The sequence below is a fragment of the Berghia stephanieae genome, chromosome 9, assembly GCF_034508935.2.
Source record: "Berghia stephanieae isolate SIO BIC M18660-M18661 chromosome 9, UCSD_Bste_1.3, whole genome shotgun sequence".
In the NCBI taxonomy this organism is placed as follows: Eukaryota; Metazoa; Mollusca; class Gastropoda; order Nudibranchia; family Aeolidiidae; genus Berghia; species Berghia stephanieae.
The window spans coordinates 1791536-1814363 of NC_088368.1; the positions used below are offsets into that span (position 1 = coordinate 1791536).

At 34.4% G+C, this 22828-nt stretch overlaps 1 protein-coding gene and 2 long non-coding RNA genes across 3 annotated transcripts in view; 2 read left to right on the forward strand and 1 right to left on the reverse strand.

Moving 5' to 3' along the window:
• The first annotated feature begins 1799 nt into the window (after window positions 1–1799).
• LOC144979481 (plancitoxin-1-like) overlaps window positions 1800–22828 on the forward strand; it is a 30837-nt gene continuing 9808 nt past the window's right edge. The window contains exons 1-4 of the mRNA XM_078926160.1: window positions 1800–2133; window positions 4034–4154; window positions 7712–7883; window positions 8485–8563. Coding sequence (XP_078782286.1) covers window positions 4045–4154; window positions 7712–7883; window positions 8485–8563 — 361 coding nt within the window. The 5' untranslated portion in view covers window positions 1800–2133; window positions 4034–4044. The remainder of the gene's footprint in view (window positions 2134–4033; window positions 4155–7711; window positions 7884–8484; window positions 8564–22828) is intronic.
• Window positions 8971–16940, forward strand: LOC144979483 (uncharacterized). The gene is made up of 4 exons (XR_013646715.1): window positions 8971–9310; window positions 12118–12230; window positions 12758–12834; window positions 15047–16940. It is a non-coding gene; the product is annotated as an uncharacterized LOC144979483 (long non-coding RNA).
• Window positions 18693–22057, reverse strand: LOC144979482 (uncharacterized). The gene is made up of 3 exons (XR_013646714.1): window positions 21902–22057; window positions 20712–20891; window positions 18693–20383 (listed from the first exon to the last, which is right to left on the reverse strand). It is a non-coding gene; the product is annotated as an uncharacterized LOC144979482 (long non-coding RNA).

The window sequence follows — 22828 nt, forward strand, 5'->3', positions numbered from 1 at the left end:
GTGGGTGTGTGTTTGTGTGTATCGAGGGGCCATTGCACAGTGATGGGTTTTAATGGTTTTAGTCAATGTGCCTATTTGTGTGTGTGTGTGTGTGTGTGTGGGTGTGTGTGGGTGTGTGTTTGTGTGTATCGAGGGGCCATTGCACAGTGATGGGTTTTAATGGTTTGAGTCAATGTGCCTATTTGTGTGTGTGTGTGTGTGTGTGTGTGCGTGTGTGTGGGTGTGTGTTTGTGTGTATCGAGGGGCCATTGCACAGTGATGGTTTTTAAAGGTTTTAGTCAATGTGCCTATTTGTGTGTGTGTGTGTGTTTGTGTATGTGTGTGTTTGTGTTTGTGTATGTGTGTGTTTGTGCATTTACGTGCCTAAGAGCGTGTGTATGTTTGTATATGCCATACCCGTATCTGTGTGCGTGTCGGATTGCTCAGCGCGCGCGCGCGCGCGTGTGTGTGTGTGTGTGTGTGTGTGAGTGGGTGGCAGTGTATGTCTGTGAGTTGTGCATGAATGTGTGCATTCACATGTCTGTGAGTGATTGTGTATGAATGTGTGCATTCATGTGTCTATGAGTGAGTTCTATATGAATGTGTGCATTAATTCATGTGTCTGTGAGTGAGTTGTGTTTGAATGTGTGCATCCATGTGTTTGACGCTGTAGAATTTTAATGTTTTGTTATTCTGCTTTGAATCGACCAGCTCTTTGTTGAGTCGTGAACGATACATTCAATGAATATTTGGGAGTTTATAAAGGTTATCATATTGGGAGGGCATGGGCATGATTTAGTAACACGCATAACACTTGATGCATAGAAAAATGATCACGGGAAAATTATTTTTTTTTAATGATAAATATGCACAGGTATTTACACGAGCTAATGGGTCGATTGGTACCGATAGACTAACGGATATGCAGATTGTTACCAAGCTAGATAGACAGGTAGAATCGATAGATAGATAGATAGATATAGGTATAGATAGATGGGATAAGATAGGTCAGATAAATTGATAGATAGATAAGATAGGAGGCAGATAGATAGATAAATAGATAGATTAATGGGTGGACAAATAATGGATAAATATGTTTATGAAAAAACCTCATCAAAAAACAAGAACAAATAAAAGAGGCACTTACAAAAGGTTTCAGAATGGTATCACGGGCTGTGTGACTGAAATAATATCCAAACTTGACTGACACAGCGTATCAAAATGAGATTTTAAATTCTAATGACAAGTGAGTTATAGATAGTCTGTCCAACATTACAATTCAAGTCTTTATCACAAGTCTTAGTAACTCCAGCACAACCTATAGGTTAATAACTTTAATGGACACTCCCAGATAAAAGAAAAAGGGTGTATGGCCGTCTTCTGGTGCACTCGTAAAAGTGAAAGCTTAACACAAACATACCGAATTTACTAAAACCGTTCCTACATTATTATTAACGATTTGACTAAAACAGTTCCCATTTCCTGAGTTCAGACGATTCAACATTTTTCCTGTCATAAATCACAACGGTAAATAGTTGTGGAAATGTTCTCACGAAGCACAACGATAAACCATTATCTTGTCAAATTGTATTTTTCAGAAAGTACGACTGTGCAACACCATCAACAACAAAGCTAACAGCTGATGATGATGATGCAGACACGATGATATTGTTACTATAAATAACATAATATCGGGAAAATCCGATGAGGAATTTTTTAAAAGAGGAACCGCAGACTGGGGAAAAACAACTGGGAGACGAGTCACATAAGTTCAAAGTTCGAAGAACACCAAAACAAGGGAATTAATTCATGTTTTGTTTTCCTTGTAAACATTGATACATTTTTATGTGGTGTGTTCACAAGGTGAAAAATAAGTTTTATCAAAATAGCACGGTGATAACAAATTATAATTATCTTAACCGCAACCATTATGGATTATTAGATGCCTCACATGAAAAGTCACATGATCTAGACAAAACGTCGACTTTTACCCTCTTAACTATCAGAGTTCGAGTTCGAGTGTCCACTTCACTTCACTCTCTTCTCTCTTCCTCTTCAATTTGATCGACACAGTTAAAAGCACTCGCTGACTGACTGTAGCATCCTATTCATATTGTGGAACAGATAACTGGGACCATTTAATCGTGAATACAAGTAAGTTTTGTCTTAAACAAAGCATCAAACCTTAATTCAATATTTTTTATAACAATAGCATTCATTTTCATGACTCATGAGGTTTGTGTTGTCTAGTCTCTAGACGTCTACTAAACTATCCGCTTTATTTTTTAAATAATAATTTATTTAATCATCTGATTAGTTTGAGTTTGAATTAGAAAGTTAAATTGATAAGAACAACTTCCTCCATCCTCCCCTCCTCCCTTTTCCCATCGGACTTTAAAATTAGATTCATATATTTAATTCTTTAGCATTCGAGTTTAAGTAAGATAAAGGGGTACTACCGCAAACTCGGGGACCCAAATAATTTTGGGGGTTTGGGATTGGGGAAACTTAAAAAAAAAAAAGTCTAGTAGGGCGTTTGAGAGGGGAGAGACTTAAAAAAAAAAGTTTTCCCCCTCCCAAACCCCCAAAATTATTTTTTTAAAAAATTATTTTGGGTCCCCGAGTTTGCGGTAGGCAGGTCTTCCGTAGATTAATATTAATAGTGCTTCCTTTTATTATATTTATATTATTGCTAGACATTTAGTAAAGAGATATAACATTTTAAGGTTAAGTGTGTTCGTTTGAATTTTTAAAACATTACTTTAAAATTTCTTGAGCAATCCTTTATTTTTAGCTAGATCAAATTTGATGAATAGTTACGTTATAATGTGTATAACGAGTATAAATAACAAAAGGAAGTGTTTGATGGTTGTCTATTAAGTCCATGACAGTGACTCTACACACTATGATTTATCAATGAATTTTAGACAATTCAGAATTCAATAATGTATTGATGATGATAATGATAATGATGATGATGATAATAGTATAATAATAATAATAATATATAATAATAATAATAATAATAATAATAATAATAATAATAATAATAATAATAATGATATAATAATAATAATAATAATAATAATAATAATAATAATAATAATAATAATAATGATAATAATAATAACGATCATAATAATAATGATAACAATAAATATTTAAATTAATAATATTAATAATAAAATTATAGTAATAATAATAATAAATATTTATCTTAATAATATTAATAATAGACTTTTAGTAATAATAATAATAATAATAATAATAATAATAATAATAATAATAATAATAATAATAATAATAATAATATAAAAATAATAATAATAATAGTAATATATAATAATAATAATAATAATAATGATAATAATAATAATGATAATAATAATAATAATAATAGTAATAGTAATAATAATAATAATAATAATAAATAATAATAATAATAATAATAATAATAATAATAATAAAATAATAATAATAATAATAATAATAATAATAATAATAATAATAATAATAGTAAATAATAATAATAATAATAATATAATAATAATAATAATAATAAATAATAATAATAATAATAATAATGATAATATAATAATAAATAATAAATAATATAATAATAATAAATAATAATAATAATATAATAATAATAATAAATAATAATAATAATAATAATAATAATAATAATAATAATATAATAATAATAATAATAATAATAATAATAATAATAATAATAATAATAATAATAATAATAATAATAATAATATAATAATAATAATAATAATAATAATAATAATAATAATAATAATAATAATAATAATAATATAATAATAATAATAATAATAATAATAATAATAATAATAATAATAATAATAATAATAATAATAATATAATATAATAATAATATAATAAAATAATAATAATAATAATATATTAATAATAATAATAATAATATATATAATAATAATAATAATAATATATAATAATAATAATATAAAATATAAATATAATAACAATAATATTAATAATAATAATAATAATGCTATGTCCATAGATTACTGTGGGATGATGGGATTAACAATGAAGATGTTGTTGACATTCTCCTTGCTCTGCTTCACACTCTCATTTGTTTCAAGTCTACGTTGTCTCGACTCAGGTGGAAATGTCGTGGATTGGTAAGAGTCAACAATTTTTTTTCCATGTAAATCCTTTGCTAGTTAACTTATTACCCTTTTCAAAACATTTGGATAATCTCTTTAACCCTCTCGTGTTCAGATTCTTTTTGGGGGAGTAGATAATGAGTTCCCTATATGGCCATGTCAATCATGTAGACATCCTTTGATGATATAAGCCTACTCTTTGATATCTGTAGTCGCCTTTTCGTTTTCTACGGTCACTCATGGCTAAACTCCGCCCAGATACGATTTCATAGGTCCGTCCATCACCAAATTTCAAACTTTTGTTCTCGTGAGTTCATAAGTTTTTTGACCGAAGAACGATTGGCTACTGAGCATCTTGACCCTTCAACGATTGGTCGTTCTGGCAGCTCACATGTCAACAGCCGTCAACAATGAATTGAATCATCGTCGATGCAGTGGAAGACGGCCATGGAATAGTTGCGTCACATTGCCACGTTGTTGAATAAATTATCCAGGCATGGTCGATAGGTTAAAAAAGCCAAATTATGTTGTAGTTACATTTGAAACAAACAAAGTATATCACTGATCTCGTCTCTTTGAGATATAAAGAATGATATAAAAATCAAGAAAATCGGCCGATAAATAAAAAAGTTGCTAAAAAAAGCTAAAATAAACAAAAGCAATTTTCAAAATCAAATTTATTCTAAAACAGTTGGTTTTCAACCGATTTTTATGAAACAAAGACCAATGTACTTCTTTTTTCAGCTGATTTCAGCAATGTGACTTTCAAATTCCTCAGAATTATATTTTTTACTTTTAGATTTTAGCTTTTAGGCCCACTCCATAAGGTGTTATATTCCTTGCATAACAATAGCGTAATACATCGACGGGGAGAAGCGTCTTTGTTTCGGCCAGCTGGATAGATAGCCTGTGATTGGTCGAAGACTTTGAGATGCTTGATTCACAATTCTACACGAACGGACCCCGCGGTCTATCAAAGAGGTGTAACAAATTTATTTACCGACTATTTTCCTTGGTGCTAAAATTACAAAGTAATAATTTCGCATCAGAAAAAAATAACTCTGAAGTTCCTATCTCTTTATTACAATAAAATTGATACCTCGAATGACAAAATCGACCCACAAATAAGGGAGTTATAAATTATTCATAATATTTTTAAAAGTTTACAATAATGGTCTTCAAAGTCATTTTTCATCACCAAAGTCGTAATTTTTTACCGATTTTTACCAAACAAAGTGCAATGTCAATGATTTTCACCCGCAAATAAAATAGGATTTAAATCGCAATTTCTGAAACGTATTTTCTTTTCTGTCGGCAAATTTATAAAAATCAAAGCTGAAAACACCCTGCGGCAGTGACAGGCCTGTCATTTCCTTCACAACAATTGGATTTTACTTACTGAGGCCAGTCTTGACTACCCCGCCCATGAATATTATGCCGTTGTCGGTTTTTGTCGGGTTGAATCTTAAAGAGTTAATAATACTTACTTAGAGATACTTAGAGATGATTTCCAGCACAGATTCTCAATGATCCTCTTTGCTGGACTCAGATGTCATCTTTGTTTCTTCGGTTGCAGATAACCGTGGAGACAGAATGTGATGCTAGCCTTGTAATCATAGAAGATTTATTGGGTTTTTCTAATAGCTATCCAGTCTGTTCTTGAATGTGTTAAGTGAATCAGCACTGACAACTTTCTCTGGTAGACTGTTCCACACTTGAACTACTCTAACACCGAAACTATGCTTGCGCACATCTAGTCTGGCCCTTTGTGTGAAAAGTTTCTTAGAAGTGCCCCTTGTTCCTGTCCTCAGGGAGTGCTCGGGCCAGAGTTTAAGTAGATTTTAATAATAATAAGGGGCCATGATGTTGTTCATTCTACATCTGTAGTAAAGTGTCTAATTTAGAAGGACCATGTGCGGCTATGTGGTCTAGTGGTATGACATTCGCTTTCGGATCGGATCGGAAGGTCCTGAGTTCAAGCCTCAATTGGTGCGTAGTTGAGTCCTTGGAAAAGGCTCTTTACTCACATTCTCTCACCATACACCAGGTGTAAAATGAGTACCTGGCCGTCAACAGCGTTTTCCCTGTCGAAAAAATTGTAATATTGTCTAACAGACGTCATGTATCATCCTACATGTTAAATGTTGCTGTTGGTCAGAGACCCATTGTAAAGTGCTTTGAGTACGTTTAGAGGATATTGCATTCTATAAAAGCTCAATTTTTAATTTTTTTTATGGACCGATACCACTCTTCAATGAATGATGTTGACGACTGGCTTGCTTTTGTTTTTTTTTTCGTTGGTTACTACCCTTCATGAATGCTACATTGGAGCCGCATAAAAAAAAAATCTTTTGAGGCTTTGAGTTGAATCCACTTAAATCAATTATCAAGTTATTACAATATCATCTGAACACAACCAATGGCTGAACACAATAAATAAATTATACAATGCTGTGCCATTAAAAAAATTATCTGAAAATGGGAGCGATAAGATTATTAATTATAAACATTGGGATAATTGAATACTTTACATATAAACTTTAACAATTATGAAGCAAATTTTCATAGGTCAAGGTCCATCATACTTCAGAATTATTTTGTTTATACCCCAGTGATGATACTTTTCCGCAGATCCGCGGAAATCCGCGGTTTTCTTTCCTTTCCTCGGTTTTCCTCCTCAGATCCTCGATCCGCGGATATTTCCTTCATTTCCTCCTTTTACTTTTTTTTAATATAATAAATCTTTAAAAAATACCTCCTTTTTGAAAAAAAATATATATATAAAAAATTTCCTCCTTTTACTGGACTCCGGGCGTTTTAAAATTGTACTCAAAAGAAGTCATCCTGCCTACTTTCCTGTGGTGCAAGAATGTTCTAGGTGAGTTTTCCGTTTTTCCGAGACTTTTCCTCCTTTTTGACTTTTTGTGAGTATCATCACTGATACCCCAAGCAGGCCATATGTCTTTTTGGGCTATAAAAAGTAATAAACCAAATGGAATATTTTGAATTGCTTCAAAAAAGAACAAAACACCAAACATGGAACGTTTCGGGCTCAAAACCCTTCTTCAGCCAACAACAAAAAGCAATTATTGTTGTTGTTGGCCGAAGAGGGGTTTTGAGTCTGAAACATGTAGGATGAGACATGACAACTGTTAGGCGATATTACATTGTTTTTTTTTTTGACAGAGACTACGCTGTTAATGGCAGGTACTCATTTTACACCTGAGTAAGGTGAGAGAGAATATGAGTTAAGGGCCTATTTCAAGGACACAACTATGCACCGCTCAGAGCGGGACTTGAACCCCGGACCTTCCGATCTGAAGACAAGTGTCATAGCACTGAACCACATAGCCGACTGGCACTCTTACAATAACGTCAGGGACTCATTCACACCTATGGCCAGGTTGGCTGTGTGGTCTTGTAAAATGACATGTTACAAAATGACATATTGTTTCTTCCTTGCACCAGTTTCTGCTCCCCAATATTTCACTGACAAGACTTTGTACAAATCAATCTCTCCCACCACAGAGAAGGATTATTCTATTTTGACATATTTTTTACTCATCTTTCAGGTACTCGACATACAAAGCACCTAGAATTAGAGAATTATCACCGCTCTTCCAAGATGGGGTGGCCCACTACTATTTGGACCTGAATGCACCAACCTGGTCACTCTCACAGAAATCCATCAATGACTCTGGCACAGCTGTTTTTAACACACTGCAACAGGTTTACTCTGCAAAGGTCAGAAGCGAATTATTTTTTTTTTTCGGAGGTTTGTCAGATTGGTTAATTGACTGCTGCATCTGTATAATATTTGGTTACAAAAAAACTGTACCGTAGTAACTAGTTGCTATATAAATTGCATTGTTGTCTATGAAATATAAATTATTTTTTCTTCTTCTACTTCTTCTCCTTCTTCTTCTTCTTCTTCTTTTTCTTCTTCTTCTTCTTCTTCTTCTTCTTCTTCTTCTACTTCTACTTCTACTTCTTCTTCTTCTTCTTCTTCTTCTTCTTCTTCTTCTTCTTCTTCTTCTTCTTCTTCTTCTTCTTCTTCTTCTTCTTCTTCTTCTTCTTCTTCTTCTTCTCCTCTTCCTCCTCCTCTTCTTCATCTATAATTATTCTCCAGTGGTGTACCTCATTCAGTTTGGCTTGTCTGATCAATTTTCTGATTTCTGAGATAGAAGATAATAAAAACAGTGACCAGCGTTCCATACATTTGGGTTGTAGGACACTACTAAACCACTATTCAATAAAACATCTACATGGATGTTATAACAAATCACAACATAGCCACCTAATGTTTTCCTAGACATCATCATCATGTTCTCTCCACCCAATCCAGAATGATGACATCCTGTATTTGATGTACAACGATGAATTTCCTGAGGGATTAAAGTATTATGAGGGAGGTCACACCAAAGGTCAGTTGTATCAATTTGAATACCGTTCATTTTGTTAATGAATACCATTCATTTTGTTAATGAATACCATTCATTTTGTTAATGAATACCATTCATTTTGTTAATGAATACCATTCATTTTGTCATTGAATACCATTCATTTTGTTAATGAATACCATTCATTTTGTTAATGAATACCATTCATTTTGTTAATGAATACCATTCATTTTGTTAATGAATACCATTCATTTTGTTAATGAATACCATTCATTTTGTTAATGAATACCATTCATTTTGTTAATGAATACCATTCATTTTGTTAATGAATATCATTCATTTTGTTAATGAATACCATTCATTTTGTTAATGAATACCATTCATTTTGTTAATGAATACCATTCATTTTGTTAATGAATACCATTCATTTTGTTAACGAAGTGGTTATTTGTACTACCACTACAAATAGCGAAAACTACCGCTTTTCACTATTTGTACTCCCAGAACTCTTATGTGTTTAAAGTTGCAAACCACCGCTCCTTTACCTATTTGTAGCTACCTACTCCCAGCACTCTTATGCGTTTAAAGTTGCATTTGTGAGCTTTCAAGGACCAGCCGACCCCAGCCTCCAATTTTCGCGGTCTTTCTTTGAGAAGTGTGAAGCAAAAAAAATGGCCCTCTCGGTAAACGAGACATTCTCATCTTTTCTCCAATTTGAAAACATTCGAAAATGAGAATAATGTACTTTTTATTAAAAAGTCAACAAAGAAGGTAAGTAAACTAGATACAACAATTTTTTTTCCTTAATTAAGTGGCAACTCATTTCTCGTCATTCTCACTCCTAACTCTATCAACTAAGAAGAGTACACCACCTCAAACATTTGTCAGTTCATATCTTTGCTTGTATGAGGTCTATTTTCATTTTGAAAAGTTCAAAGTGAACAACTAAATGACGCCGATTCAGTGGTGTATTTGGTCTATCTTCATGTGAATAAATATTTTATTATTGACTTTTCCAAAATTCCAATCGGCCATTCATTTGCATGTCGTGATCTATTTTTCCTTGATTTCAGCTGTCTCAGCTCTAAACTATACTTTTCTTTCTCAAAATAATTCATTTTCTGTTTGCAATGTATTACAGAGATGTTTATTTACCACATGTAAAAATTTGAAAGTTGTATCTGAAGCTGTTTCTGAATTATACGTGATTATCCATTGGGATTGGGATGCTGTGCTTTTGTCACATTTTTTCCTATTAAGCTATCTATATAGAGATTTTCCACCACATAAACGGTCATAACTTTTTAACCAGTTGAGACAGAGCGATAATTTTTCACTCTAGTTAATGTTTCACTCCCCTTTATTTTTCTACGCTAAATTAATACCCATAGCCACTATTTTGAAAAATTCTTGCAAGTGCCTACTAAGAAGAGGGTTGAACTTGAACCTGAACATGCTCCTTCTTCTTCTTCTTCTTCTTCTTCTTCTTCTTCTTCTTCTACTAATAACTACAACTAGATAGGTACTACTCCTCTCCTGAATGATCGGAACCGTTTAAGAAACTAAATTACGGGTTCCACCGGCGCAGCTCTCTAGACTTCCAGTCCCCAGTGCCCAGTTTGGGCGGGAGACCTTACCCCGATGTTCCTCGAGCCTCGAGGTAGTTTCACTTTATAATTGTTTTAGCTTTTGAACTGTGGATCTTTTGTCAAACGTTTTATTTTAATTTTTCAAATTTAGTAGCACTTTAAAGGTCTGCGTTAGGTATCGCTCTGCTGTACTGTAACTGTAAGAGCGTAAGAATAACATGGTAAAAGTACTGTAAAAGTATGCTGATGACGGATGAAAATGATATTGACAATGAAATTATAATAAAAAAAGAACAATAGAACTTATAATCAAATCAATAAAGAAGCTTTAAAAAAATGAAATTTAAAAGAAGTAAGAAAAAACTGCCTCAAGAAGTGAAAAAAATTGTCCCTGTTGTTGAGTTGTGAAGTGGACATAATCGTGTCTGTTAAGAATTAGAAGAAATGAAAGATGCCACTTTTTATTTTAAATGTAGATTGCACATTAGCAGAACACTAAAAAAAAAAGTAAAGAAAGAAAATCCAATGTGGCAACTTGGTTGCTAGTGAAAAAGTAAAATTACTCCGCTCAGCATTGCTGCTGGTGTGATGTCTAGTGTTAGTTAGGTGTCACTATATTAGAGTGATATCTTGTTACTTCATATTTTCATTTTAAAACCTGTAGAACAACTTGATTGATTTGTAAATTTCCTTATATGACCATTGTTTTAGTTTTCCGCAGCCATTATAATTCAATTTGAAATATTGAAAGGTACTGGAGAGGAGTCTTAGCGGGGTTTTTTTTTTTTGTCTGTTAGTTTTAGTTATAGGTCATAGTGCAGGTCCAAGTGTTGGAAATGTACAATGTTTTATTTTAAGGTTAGTTGAAGGAATACTTTCCTTAGCTCAAGGAACGTGCAGAAGACCTCCCCTATTTACTACTTACTACTACTACCCAAGTACTAGTGCTAGACTACTTCTTCCGCCACCTCACTCCTAAACGGACTGACACCACAGGCAACTGATATTATTTCTCTCTCTCTCTGAGTGTGTGTCTGTCTGTCTATTTCTGCCCATCTCCCCTCTTTTTACTAATTAGTTTGTAGGTGTTTGGCAAATTCTCAAGAACAGCCAAGATATATGCGGCTGTGTGGCACTCACTTCCGGATTGGAAGGTCCTGGGGTCGAGCCTCATCAAGGACTCACATTCTCTCACTGTACTCATGTGTATGATTTCCTATCCGCTAAGAGCGTTGTCTGTCAGAAGAAAAACATCGCCTAACGTTCTACTTGTTACGTGTTGCTGCTAGTCATGGATCCTTTGTAAAGTGCTTTGAGCATGTTTGGTGGATATTGCGGCTTATGAAAGCTCAATTCTTTTTTTAAATTTATATATATATATAAAAGATGCAGGATGATGACGGGCATGCGCTACTTTATGATGTAGTATAAACCATTCCTAATATATGATTTTGCTAAATAGGCCTACACTCAAATTTTACGAGTGTATCTGGTGGCAAATATTAGACACTCGTTGCCACTGTGATTTTGATGAAACTTGGCTTATACACAGATACATGAATTTTCCTCATACGGCTTCAAACATGCGATCTGAACTTCAATTTATAATGAAGTAATTTTTCTCAAATGACAGCTTGATTGAATGTGACAAGATCCTTTATCTTAATACAATTCAATTTAGTGTGGTCTGTAGTTGTTTGCCTCATATTAGAATGCACAGAATTTGAATTTTTATTGACTTTAAATATTGAAAACAACATGCCTTTGGCTTTCCATTTGTGCCATTCCATTCAGCTTTTGACCTAGTCCCTGATTTGAGTACCGCGTCACAAATTTAAGTTCTTCGAGAAAACTCTCGACTTACTTTCTTATTCTTCTAACGTACTGAACTGTAACACCTTTGTCTCAGTTGGAGAAAATATTGCAATTTTTAAACTTAATATTTAGGTATTTATGTTATGATCTTTTATATTATTCCGTGTTTTTCAGCTTCCATCATATCACCCTGAGGAAAGTTGGCTAATTTATGACTTTTGTGTCTATGAATGCAAGCAGGGCAAAAAGCGATTGACTTCAAGCAAAGGAGTTCGCCCTAACCAGAGGTAGGAGGTTGTTTTTGGACGGGGGCAGGAGGTGTTTTTTTACTTTTACATATTTAAAAAAAAATGAAAATATTATATGCACAAGGTTATAATATTTCAGCATAACTCGGAAGTAAATTATCACCATCAGCTTTTCTATCTTGATTGCCAAGACAATTTTAATAAAGCAATCAAACTGATTCTGAATTTTAATACATCCAGAGGAAGAGGCACTGTGTGCCTATCTGCAGCTCATTTACAGTCTTCAGTGGGCGGGCTGCACGATGTAATGCAGCAAGACAATAGTTCAACTGTTACCAGAACAGTTTTAAAAAGTGAAAGACTTGATTTGTTCAAAAAATCTGATTGCGCTGGATTAGTATTATTATTGAATGTCTTATTAAGATTTATTTTCAATTGCTCTATAATCTGCATGTTGAAATCCTTCACAATTGAGGTATGCAAGTGACAACGCTATTAATATTTTATCATACTATGTTGTGGATAATTTTATTATTTTGTAATAAAAAGTTTTTCTTACCATGCAGGACTCTGAAATTAATACTGGCTTCTGAGGGTTACAGGGGCTAATCACAACCATGAAAATCACCCATGCGATAAATTGGTAGAACTCATTCATTTTATACTTATTTTCCATCGACATTTTGTCCCTGCAGTTTTTCGCTGCCGAAAATTTTACACTTGACAGCAATTAATCGCAAATTCTATTTTAGTCGCAATTAGACTCAATTTTTTTTATAAATATGTATTATTTTTTCTTTTCTTGTTACTTTATATTTTCAGTACTTAATTGTCCCTCCCCCCTCCCACTATTGAGTGTAATATATAGTAATAGATTAGTTAGGTAAATGCACTGTTGACACCAGGACCAAATGTTTAAAGAACAACAGCCATTCCAACTCATATTTTATTACGATACATTCAAGGTGGCGCACTAAGATGGAGAGATGATGACCAGCTTGTGACAAAATTGACTGTTCCAGAATTGTATTTTTTTTTATTAAAAAAAAAAATTTCTTGGAAGGGTTCTGGGCAGAGAGTTCACATTTTTCTATCCCTTATATTTGTTTTCCCTTTCCATGTTGCTCCCTGTCTTTGTTATGGATTAAGATTGCTCATTTTTTTCCTGGTCCTTGCGGGGGTCTTTAGTTGGGAGGCAGACAGTCAAATACAGTACCTTTCTTCTTGAGATGATTTTTTATACTGTAAATCATCTCTCTGTTATGTACTGTTATAGGTTTTGAATATTATTGCATTATGTAAATGTTTTAGCAGGATCCTTTGCTTGTGTCTCTCGGTGAGACTTTGAGGTAATGTCAAAATTGGTACATCTTTGAGGTGCTCGTGAAATCTACTGTTCCCTATTTATTGAATCAGTCACCATATCATCATCCTTTTTATAGTGTTGTAAGCGCTATTAAGTCCTGTAAGACAATATAAGCAGATCTAGGTGGTGGTATTTTTTTGGGTCTTTTTTTTTTTTTGTCTTTGTTTTTTTTTTTTTGTTCCAGATAAGGAATTTTAAGATTTGATGGTTGTCCATAGACTTTTCAAAATAAAATTTGACTTTGACTATGAGTACGATGCAGTTATAAGTGCTTGATTTCTGAGGACTAATTATAAATGGTGACCACTCTATTGCGTTTTTGTATGCCATGAAAATGTTACAAAGACAATGAAGCGACGTTTGTTGGGAATTCTGCAGTCATTCATTTAAGGGAGCGTTCACATATTACGTCATCAACTAGGGGGGGAGGGGGGTCTACCAAATGTTGACATGTGTTGACATGGGGGAGGGGGGGGGGGGGGGTCAGACCCAAGATGATGTCATCAAAACATAGGCAAATTAAGCCTATTTCAAAGTTTGTTCCTTTCAAAACAGCTAAAGATAAATTGCTATGATGAGTATTGCCCATCTCTCAAGAAACAAAATGGGAAAGGGGTATCACTTCTCAAAAGGCGAACTTGCCCTAAATGTTCATTGTATCACTCCTCGATCACAGCAATGAAAGACCATTCACGAAAATGCGGCATACATGAAGAACAGCAAATGGGAGAAAATGATGAAGATGAAGATGAAATTGATGATACTATTTATAGTACATTGCCAGAGGTCCAAGGCAGAAACATTTTTGAATCAATTAATTTTATGTTTGGAAATTGAAACAGAAATTCATTCCACTAAAAGACTAATATGCTATAAAATAATTTGCCTCCTATACTATTTAAATTACACTTTCTGAATTTTTTTAAATAGCACCTGCACCAAGTAGCCTAATTTAAATAATGTTTTAGATTTTATCTTGCAAATTTAAATTTATGTCCCCATTGTATCGTAAAACATAAATTATCAACAGTTTCTGAAATTAATAAAATGTCTGAATGTGTTTTATCAAACGTTGATAATCAATGTTTATGGTTCGAAAAATGAATAATAAATATTGTGAAATTAAAGTTATCTTTTAGTTTTTATTAAATTAGATGACGTCATCATCTGTTGGGGGGGGGGTCAGGTCAATGATGACAAGTGATGACTTGGGGGAGGGGGGGGTCTAAAAAGGGCAAATTTTTGATGACGTAATATGTGAACGCTCCCTAACCCTTGAATTTGATGAGCGCCTGTTGCATTTTAGTTCATTCAAGTATTTTAGAGTGACAAACACAACTCATGCATTATGGGTTTATATGCAGATTTTTGTCTTTAAATTGTCAATAAAAAATAAAATGCTTTTTATTGTTTTGTTAGCTGGCAGGTCTGAATTGAATGCTATTGCATACAATTTTGTACTTTTAATCTTTTTTCTTTTTACATTTAGCCATCCTCACTTTATCCGGAGAATCGCCTGCCCCTCGTGAATGAGACAGTGAAGGCTATGGCTAAAACTAAGGTGTCCACAACCCAACTTAGGCAATACATTCAATCAAGCCAAGGATAAAATGTATTGCCTAAAGATGTCGAAGATTTGCAGCGGAGATTGTTCAAGACTGATATTGACAGGACGGACGGTGAGACGGTACAGGAATTACTGAGAGAGATAGAGGAGGAAGGAGGTGTAACAAAGTTCAGTGTGAATGAGGATGTTGGTTTTGAGTATTTGTTTTAAGTAACGGGAAGAATGAGGCGTGATTTGAGTGTTTTTTGTGATGTGTTTGTTATGGATGCAACATACAAAGTAAATCGATATTTGTATCCACTTGTGAATATTATGTGCATAGATGATGAGGGTCATGGCGGGCGAAAGACTGGAAATCCATGACCAACCTGAAACTGACATTGTACCAGTATGACGTGTGACAAATACACAGGAAGGACTGTATCGAATTGTATCTTCAGTGACAAACAGGATCAATAGCTTATTTCAAGTTATGGTAGAACATCAGTTTCTGCAAAGAATCTCCCAGTTGGAACAATTTTTGACTCTTGTCTCTGAAGATAAAGACTTTGACATTGTTGACATGACTGACTTAATACAGACAAATCCCCATTCTAACCCTCTTTCTGACTTTTCAGAGACACCAGACATTGTAAATGCACGTACTGACCAGAGACCACAGACATTATAAATACACACTCTGCCCAGACAGAGACCACAGAAGTTATGGACACACAGACTGACCAGACAGAGACCACAGACGTTATGGACACACAAACTGACCAGACAGAGAGACCAAAGACGTTATGGACACACAGACTGACCAGACAGGGACTCCAGATAACAGAGACATGCGACCATAAAGATGCCCTTGACACGACAGAGACAGTTAGACTGCGAAATTTTTCAAATGTGACTCTACACAGGAAATTTCATACAGAATTCCCTTAATACCTTTACTCATTGTCCATTTGTAAAATTTATTTTCATGTAATAAACCACCAAAAAAGTAAATTTTTAACGTGGGTGGGGGCTGTCACGTTACTGTAGAACGAGCTTAAGTCTCAATGGGATATTAGCTTTAGGCAACCACAAGTTGGTATTTTTCAAACCTGTTGCTATGCTATCTTGTGATGACAACGTCTCTCAGTCGCCAAACGTCACTAGCTATCCTTCACATAATGCAGGGTTGATTGTGTGAAGTACGTTTGGGGCCGGAAGATAGCAAGGCATAGTGCAGGCTACTGTACTGTGTCAGTCCGTGAACGGGTGACCAATTCATAATACAGAGAAGGCAAATCTGTTACTATATGTCCCAATAAAAATATAACACAGAGAAGGCAGAAACTGTGTTATACAGGTCGGTACAGAATAAAACAAATATAACACAGGAGACCAAACACTGTGTTGTAGAATATCAAAATTTCAAAGGTGGTCGGTCAGTGACGAAATAAAAAGGGACATTATAAGTCGTAATATCACATCCCAATAAAAGAGTGTGACAGTAAAAAGGTGCCCGTTAACAATTGAGTCGGTCAAGTCTCTATCCAGATTCAAAAGGATAGTGCAAAGTCCTGTATGTAAAACAAATTTGAGAAGCATGGTTGTTCTCAATACTTGTTGGGTCGTGATCGGTATAGAGTGAAGTAGTGTTCATGCTACACATCTTCACGAAATATCAGAGCAATGCTGTGTCAAGATTACAGAGGAGCAAGAAGACAAGATTTGTTTGTGTGTCTTTATATGTTACGGAATAGGTACATTTTGGTTGTCAAAACTTTCATTTTTATTTCGACATTTTCTTGATCTTTTAAAATAAAATTATAATTTAATTTAATCAACAGACTTGTTTAATAATTTAAAGATATACTTTTGTGGGGACCTTTTGTAAAATCATTAGTCTGATTGTAGTTGTAAATTTCTTTATATTCTAATGTCATAAAATCAGTGACACCACTGAATTCCTACCAGCGCTTTTACTCACTGAGTCCCTACCACCAGCGCTATTACTCACCCAGTCCCTACCACCTGGGCGGGGTTCCTGACCTCCCATAGTGGGCAGGGGGGTTCATACTGTGTCTTCTATCCCCTTATATCTGTTTTCCAACATGCTTTCTGTCTTTGTCTTGGAATGAGATTACTTGGTTTTGTCCTGGTCCTGGCCGGATCCCCTGGCTGAGAGGGAAGCAGTCGAATGTATAGTTAGTTTTGGGAGATGATATTTTTTTCATTGTAAATCATCTCTCTGTTATGTACTGTATTATGTTTTATTTACATATTATATTTGATTTGTTAACATTTGAGTGTATTCCTCTTAGTCGGGACCTGTGCTTGTGTCTGGATGAGACTTTTAGGTGATCTTAAACTAAGTACTTTGATGGTGTGCTCTTGGAATCTACATCTGTTTCCCATTTGAACAAATTCCCCTTTGTCTTACCTTTTCTTGGGTGCTTTAATTGAATTCTATAACTTTTTACTATCCCATTTCTTCCTTTTTACTGGCGCTGATATGACCTTAATGTGTTGCAAGCGCCGTAAAACCCTCAAAAACAAATAAACACACAAACAGTCCCTACCAGCAGCGCTTTTACTCATTGAGTCATAGAGCTTTTACTCACCGAGTCCCTACCACCAGTGCAATTACTCACCAAGTCCCTTCCACCAGCGCTTTTACTCACTGAGTCATTGAGCTTTTACTCACCGAGTCCCTACCACCAGTGCTATAACTCACCAAGTCCCTACCACCAGCGCTTTTACTCACTGACACTGTCCCTACCACCAGTGCTATTACCGAGTTATAGAGCTTTTACTCACTGAGTCCCTACCACCAGTGCTTTTACTCTTCGAGTCCCTACCACCAGTGCTATTACCGAGTCATAGAGCTTTTACTCACTGAGTCCCTACCACCAGCGCTTCTACTCACTGAGTCATAGAGCTTTTACTCACTGAGTCCCTACGACCAGCGCTATTACTCACTGAGCCCCTACCACCAGCGCTTTTACTCACCGGTCCCTACCACCAGCGCTATTACTCAGCGAGTCATAGAGCTTTTACTCATCGAGTCCCAACGACCAGCGCTTTTACTCACTGAGTCCCTACCACCAGCGCTTTTACTCGTTGAATCCCTATCACCAGCACTTTTACTCGCCGAGTTCCTACGACATGGCTATTACTGAGTCCCTAACACCAGCGCTAATACTATTAGCCACCAAATCCCTACCACCAGGGGGACAATATAAGCTCAAATTAGACCCCAAAAATTCTTACAGTGATGCAGAAAAAAACAACGAACAGATCTCTTTCAAATTTACACAAAATGTTTCTTACAACAAGATGGATAGGTTTAGCAATAGTCTTGAAAATAAATTTTTCAGAATTTTTTTTCGATTTCTTAGTGAAAATTTGGTGTGACATGACAGGAAAAAAAATTGATTTAAAAGTTCATAAAACTGCTAAATTTTTGTTTAGCCCAAAACCCAACCATCATGATGCAAAACACATCATAAGAAAAATTCTGACCAAATTTGAAGACAATCTGATGGGAAACAATCCAGATGTGAATGTTAGAAAATCAGAGAGTGACGCACAATGAAATTTTGAGAAAATGAAAAATTTGTCTTTAATTTGATAATAAAGCTAATTATGCAGACAAAGGCCAACATTCATTAAGTATAACTAATATGGAACAAGAAAACAGTAATATTTTATAAATTGATCAAATTCTGAAAAAAATTATAAACGATTCGCTAACCCATACCTCTAAGAAAAAAAATTGCGAAATAATTTAATATCTGCTGTTATTCACCAAAAAATTACTTTAGTGGTCAAATATGCTTTATAGTTCTAAAATTCTTTAATTATATCTCATGAACTAATAATGTAATGTATAATTTGATGCTAAACACAAAAAATAACAATTAAAAAAAAAAACTTTTTTAAGGGGCAACATAAGCTAAAATTAGACTTAGACGTAAAACCCTAAAATTTCTAACATAGATGCACCAAAAACTAGCATATAAATTTCTTTCAAATTTAAACACAATGTTTCTTTCATAAATAGCTATATCATGAAAACTCTTGGAATAATTTTTTTAGAATTTTTATTTGATTTCAACTGAAAATTTAGCGCGGATCGACAGGAACAAATGAATTTTAAAATTTATAAAATTGCTAAATTTTAATTTACCCCCAAACACTTACATCATGATGTTTTTTTTTGTTTGTTTGTTGCTTTAGGTCTCTTCCAACACAATTGAGGTTATATGAGAGACCGCTGAAACAAAAAAACAAGCAATCTAACAAAAATAGTACAAATGTCAATCAAAATCATAACCTAAAGATATCATAAGCTAAATTATAAATAACCAAGAACAAACAGGCAGAGGATTTACAGGAAAAAAAATATCCCCTGTCAAAAATACAATCACAAACCAAAGAAGCAGGATAGGCTAGTAAAGAGAAGAAGAAACGACATCACTATCGGATCGTACACCCATGCGAACATCATAGGTATATGATTCAAGGGTGATGCTCCCATCCAACCACCCGCACATCATGATGTAAAACACATCATAGAAAAGATTCTGAATAAATTTGAAGATAATTTAAAGGAAAATGATTGAGGTAGGATTGCTAGAAAATCAGACAAATGACATAAAACAGACATTTGAGAAAGCGCAAGCTTTTTCTATAATTTGACATAAAGTTAAAAGGCTGATTTTGCAGACAACTAAAAGAAATGATCCATCAAACTTTCAAAATATGACCGTAATAGGACAAGAAAACGAAAATTTTGTAGATTGATCTAAGTCTAAAAAAAATTATAATCGGTTCACTAACCCATACCCCTTAGATAAAAAAAAATGCTGTAAAATTGATTTTTTTACGCCCAGAGATAAAATAATTTTGTGGTCAAATATGATGTCATACCTTATGAATTCATCATTATAATCACAAAACCTAATTATTTACTGTATACAATAGGTTATACAGATGATTTCTAGATATATTAAATGATTTTTCAAAATATGATATGGCACGCTATCCTCATTTTTCATTTTTTTATTCTACTTGAGAGACAAGTCGTATAAAATTAGATATCTAGTCAAGTTGAACTGCAAAATCAATTCTATTTTAGACAATAAAACAGTTAAATAGTGCACTAGCTCTGAATAAAAAGCAATTTGCTTTCCCAAACCCTTGAAAATCTTACAGAAAAAGTCAACACTACTTGTTTGCCACCACTTTTTTTGTAGTTCCACAAAGAGGGTTGATCCTGCTCTGGATGGAAAAATTGAAATAGAAAAGAGACACATTTCATTAGCAATTTTTGGAAATGGCATTATTGTCATAAAATGCATTTGTCAAAGACATAGCAATTTTTAAAAAATGATCATTATTCACACCAACACACTTGAAATTTCATTGGTTTTACATCCATAGAACAAAACTCTTGGCAACAAACTATAGTCTGTCGTTGTTAATACATTCAGTAGTAATTCAATTCAAATGATGCTTTGCCATTTTCATTTAGAAAAATGAGCATTTATTTTATTGATCACCAATAAAAAATGTAAAGGCGCAATGGAGATTTGAAAACATTACTAACCATTGTCAAAAAGTGCATGCAGACACTCTGGTCTGCTGGCCCAGATGATGGTTTGCTGATTGATGAGTTTTGCCACAGGCAAAGGTTTGCCTCAACACACCTTGCCAGAATAGCCCTTGAGCCAGCATCTTTATGGATTGTCAGGACACCAGTAACGTCAACAGTGTTCTTTCATGTTAGCTGTCGATGAAAACAAAAAATTAAATTAAATTCACCACAGCAAAATAGGCACATACATGCCAATGCTAAAGTTTATAACAGCAACACTTCGCATGTTGAACGGGACATAACGTCTGTTAGGCGATATTACAATTACTTCGGACAGAGACAACGCAGTTAACGGCCAAGTACACATTTTACAACTGAGTCCGGTGAGAGAAAGTGAGCAAAGTGCCTTTTCCAAGGGCTCAACTATGCGCCGAGCGAGGCTCGAGCCCAGGACCTTCCGGTCCAAAAGCGAGTGTCATACCACTACGACATAGCCGTACGTAATTTTTAAAAATATAATAAAAATAATCACACTAATATAATTATCTCACATTGTCATCATCATAGGCATTTCAAAACTACTAATAATACTACCACTACAGATATCTTATCATTATAAAATATTACTCTCTCTCTCTCTCTCTCTCCTCTCTCTCTCTCTCTCTCCTCTCTCTCTCTCTCTCTCTCTCTCTCTCTCTCTCTCTCTCTCTCCATGAACATAACATACAAAACCCAATTTTCCGATATAAAAAAACAGCCCCCCCCCCCCCCCCCACAAAAAAAAAAAGTTTGAAAAAGTATGGACGATGTGTCGGCCATAATAAAGATAATAACAATAACTGAATGAAAAGTATTTTTTTAAAGGACCCTGAGCCTGGAATGTCGTGAGTACTCGAAACCTCTTGATCGTGATAAAATTAGCAACCTTTTGACTGGGGAACGAACATTGAAACACCTGGTTTTAATCGCCTGACATGGAAGGATGATTTAAATTATTGGGGGGGGGGGGGGGGAATTAGTTTTTTATTTTTTTTAAAGCCCTGTTATTGTTATTTTTCACAAAATAAAGTAATTAAGTTAAGTAATTCGCGGTAGCGACAAATGTGTCGTCAGCTGATGCACAATCAACAAACACACAACCCCAAAGCATGTTTAGTTATAAAAATAAGAAATGAATTAAAATGTGCATTTCGTATGCTTACCTTGTAAACTGAGTATTCTGTGACTTGAAAAGAGTGAAGAATTACCAAAGTCCGTCAAAATCAACTTGTAATAATAGTTATAATGTGATTGTGATGAGATGAAGTGGTCACTTTTTGACTTAAAGATAATTCATTGTGCAGTTCTATCCGTATAAAATGTTATATTTTTAGTAATTACGCAAATTCTATTTTTAGTAAGAGTACAAATAAGCTCTGGCGTTATTTGCAGTGGTAGTACAAATAAGCGTAGCATTTTGTTAATGAATACCATTCATTTTGTCATTGAATACCATTCATTTTGTTTAATAATGGAGAACCTGCAATACATGCGGAGAAATAAAGGATATTACAAACAGGCACTCATCTATTTTAATTATTATACTACTGTATTGTGGAAATACAGCTTAGATCGAGACCAATCTTTTGAGCCATCAACGATGGAATTGGTCCAGTAATAAAGTCTGTAGGTGAAAGAGTGGCCAGATGGCAATTCCCAAGGCCAAGGTCAAGTTATGGACTGATAATTATGCCCTAGCGGTTATTCTAAATAACCTTTGAGTCAACGGACGGGTGATAGAATTACCCTTAATTCAAAAGAGGTTTGCAAGTTGCTCTATTATCAATCTGTAACAAGCAATTTATAATGTTAAAAAATATAAAATAAAATTCCCTTTATTCATCCCATAGGGGAAATTTGTCTGGAGTGTCTATTCCAAGGGAAGAATTGAATAATTAAGGTGTCAGCTGCAGAGCAGAACTGCAAATTGAGCTAGGGCGAAGTGACTTGCTTGAGGCCACTCAGTGCAGCGGCAGGTGATGGAACTCGGTACCTTTCAGGTGTGAAGCATAGACCTTATCCACTGAGCCACGCTGCCCCCAGCCTTTGGCTAGGAAACCCTTGTAAAGTGCTTTGATCACGTTTAGTGG